Genomic DNA, 2,845 nt, shown 5'->3' with positions numbered 1-2,845 from the left:
AGTCTTTTATCGAGAATGGATACAGGGTCGACGGTGGCAATTTCGGCGTCGGCGGCGGCGGTGGCGCAGGGAACAGAGAAGGAGAAGAATGAAGATAGAAAGAAAGGGGAACAGTTAAGATCTAGGTTAGATGCTTTACCGAGAGGGTCTCTCAAAAAAGAGGCCATTACTGAGAGCCGATAATCGACCCTCCGTAACCACTGCTCTAATTTTTTTTCCTTCTATTTGTGTTTTTGTTTGGCACTACTTTTTTGTATCTCATATTTCATATGTTTTTACGACCAAAGTTTGAAAATTCCATGATTTTTGATGAATGTTTTTGATAAAAAACTTTTGATGCACTCATATATATATGTGTGTGTGCGCGCGCGCGCGCTTTTTGGGTTAGATTTGTTCAAAACTCAACTTTGAAGAGTGTAAAGTAAAAAACATGAGAAGAAGCAGTTGTTCACCGTGGCCTACCCCCTCTCTCGGTGCCGGTCAACTTCCTAGATCGGCACCGAGAGAGAACTTTAAAGAGTGTAAAGTAAAAAATATGAGAAGAAGCATTTGTTGACCGTGGCCTACCCCCTCTCTCGGTGCCGGTCAACTTCCTAGAACGGCACCGATAGAGAACTTTAAAGAGTGTAATGGAAAAAACATGAGAAGAAGTAGTTGTTGACCGTGGCCTAGCCCCTCTCTCGGTAAAGAGAAGGAAAGACAACCTCTCGGTAAAGGAACACGATGGAGCTGCGCGCGGTAGACTTACCCGTAGGGCATGTCCCTGACTAGTAAGGAGGTGACGAAGGTGGGGTCGTCGATCTCCGGGATGAACGGCGGCGGCTTCCTCTGAAGCACGTCCCTGTGCTCCGGCCCGGTGCGTGGGTAGAACCACAGGATCTTGTTCTGCACCACGCACGGGTAGGACGCAACGCACGCCTTGCTGTTGGTGTGCACTGGCGGGCCGAGCGCGGGGACCTGGGGGATGAACTTGCAGGCGCCGCAGCCGTCGAAGCACCACCCGTGGTACACGCATTGGAGCCGGCCCTTGTCGTCGATGCGGCCCTCCGAGAGCGGCGCCAGGCGGTGCGGGCACGCATCGTCGAACACGCGCCACTCGCCGGCGCCGCGGTCGTACCAGGCCACCACGCGGATCCCCAGCACCATCTTGCCGTGCGGCGCGCCGGGGTCCAGGTCCTCCACGGGGGCGAAGGGGTACCACTGGTCCAGCCAGTCGAACTGCTCCTCCTTCTTCCGAGACGCCGGCTCCTGCTCCGTCCACGGCGACTCGGACGCCACGGCCGACGCCGGCAGCATCCGCGCGGCCCCGTTGCGGTGGCGGCGCGCCCGTCGCCGCGGGACGAGGCGGGGCCTGACGCTCGGCGCTGGGACGCCAGCGGGGAGCGGAAGCAAGGGCTGGGCCTGGGTGCGGGGGAGGAGTAGGCGGAGGGGATCCATGTCGCCGGTGGTGCCAGCGGGTGATCGACGGCGTGGGTGGAAACGAGAGGGCTTGAGACAGGTGGAAGAAACGTCGAGCAGTCAACGGTGGACTCTGAGCTCCAGATCTATTTACCGGACACTGCCCATGCTAGGAAACAGAGCTCAGGCACGCACCGGCACCACCGAGGAAGAGGATCTTTGATGAGTGTGGAGGCGTCGCGCACGCGCCGAAGACGACTCCGCCAACCTCCATGTCGGTGATCCCGGCGGGAAAGGTGGTGTCTTCCATCACTACGACTGAGTAATTTAGATCAACTCGAGGTTGATGAACAAGGAGCGACACCCACTTCACAGCTTCCTCCTCCTACCGAGCACTCAAACTCTGTTTAAATAGACTCCGCGACTGCCGTACAAGAAAGGATAATGGTCAACTTGTAGCCCGTGGGGCTCCATTGGCTTTGGATGCACGCTAAAAATATGATTCCGTTTTATTTTGGGTTCGCATAAGGCTCAGCTTACTGAGACTTAGTTATGTCTCGGTCAGCTCACGTCATCACACGTCTCACCTACATAATGGCTACTCCCTCCACCCACGTTATGCCTAGATACCAATGTTTTGAATAGCTGGATATAGAGCTAAGCTATAGCTGTTTGAGCAAGTGCTGGTATCACTACTGAAATTTTCACGTACATCGGATGTCATACTTTTCACCGAGTGCTAAAACACGGACAGTTGGCAAAGAAAACTTTGCCGAGTGTCACTCTCGGCAAACCCAGCTTCACGGCAAACTGCCTTCTTTGCCGTCATTGCCTCACGGCAAAGAGGCACCGCACGGCAAACCCTGCAGACGCCGAGAGCCGCTCACGGTAAAGAGGAGCCATGTGGCATGCCTGTCCGCGACAGACGGCTCCGTCAGTTACTGCGTACATTACCGAGAGCCTCCGTACGACACTCGACAAAGTATATGCCACATCCTATTTTCTTTTTTTGTGTGTGTTCTTTCTAACTGAGACGTGGTCCCACTGGTCACATTTATCAGTAAAAGTTTCAAATAACTTGCTAAATATTTTTGAAAATAAATGACGATATCTCGGCAATCCTCCTGACCAGTAGGACTGCGTGGCCCACATGGCAGCTGACAATTTACATATCTTTGCCGAGAGCTTGTATCGACAATGCTCGCCTTCATTTTCGAGAGCCGCTCTCGAAAAAGGTGTGGCACAATAGTAGTGTCTCCCAGGCGACCAGGATTCCGAGAGGTGCTCTCGGTAGTATATCGTTTTTCGAGTGTTGCTCTCGGAAATCTTTCCCATCCATTCTGCTGTTAAACTATTTCTTTTCTGATCCCTACGGATAAAAACAACTACAATGCAATTTGGAGTAGTCCACACATATATAGGCATAATTTGATCATATGTATGCATA

General features: G+C 53.0%; 1 protein-coding gene across 1 annotated transcript; it reads right to left on the bottom strand.

The window, feature by feature from the left end:
* Nucleotides 1-596: 596 nt before the first annotated feature.
* LOC119340781 (protochlorophyllide-dependent translocon component 52, chloroplastic-like) lies at nt 597-1,760 on the bottom strand. Its single transcript, XM_037612698.1, has one exon. It carries the CDS (start codon nt 1,435-1,437, stop codon nt 745-747), a length of 693 nt encoding a protein of 230 aa, XP_037468595.1. The 5' UTR covers nt 1,438-1,760; the 3' UTR covers nt 597-744.
* Nucleotides 1,761-2,845: the final 1,085 nt, after the last annotated feature.

Source organism: Triticum dicoccoides, chromosome 7B, assembly GCF_002162155.2.
Source record: "Triticum dicoccoides isolate Atlit2015 ecotype Zavitan chromosome 7B, WEW_v2.0, whole genome shotgun sequence".
NCBI lineage: Eukaryota > Viridiplantae > Streptophyta > Magnoliopsida > Poales > Poaceae > Triticum > Triticum dicoccoides.
Note: the sequence above shows the minus strand (reverse complement) of the source record. Positions and strands in the feature narration are given on the sequence as shown.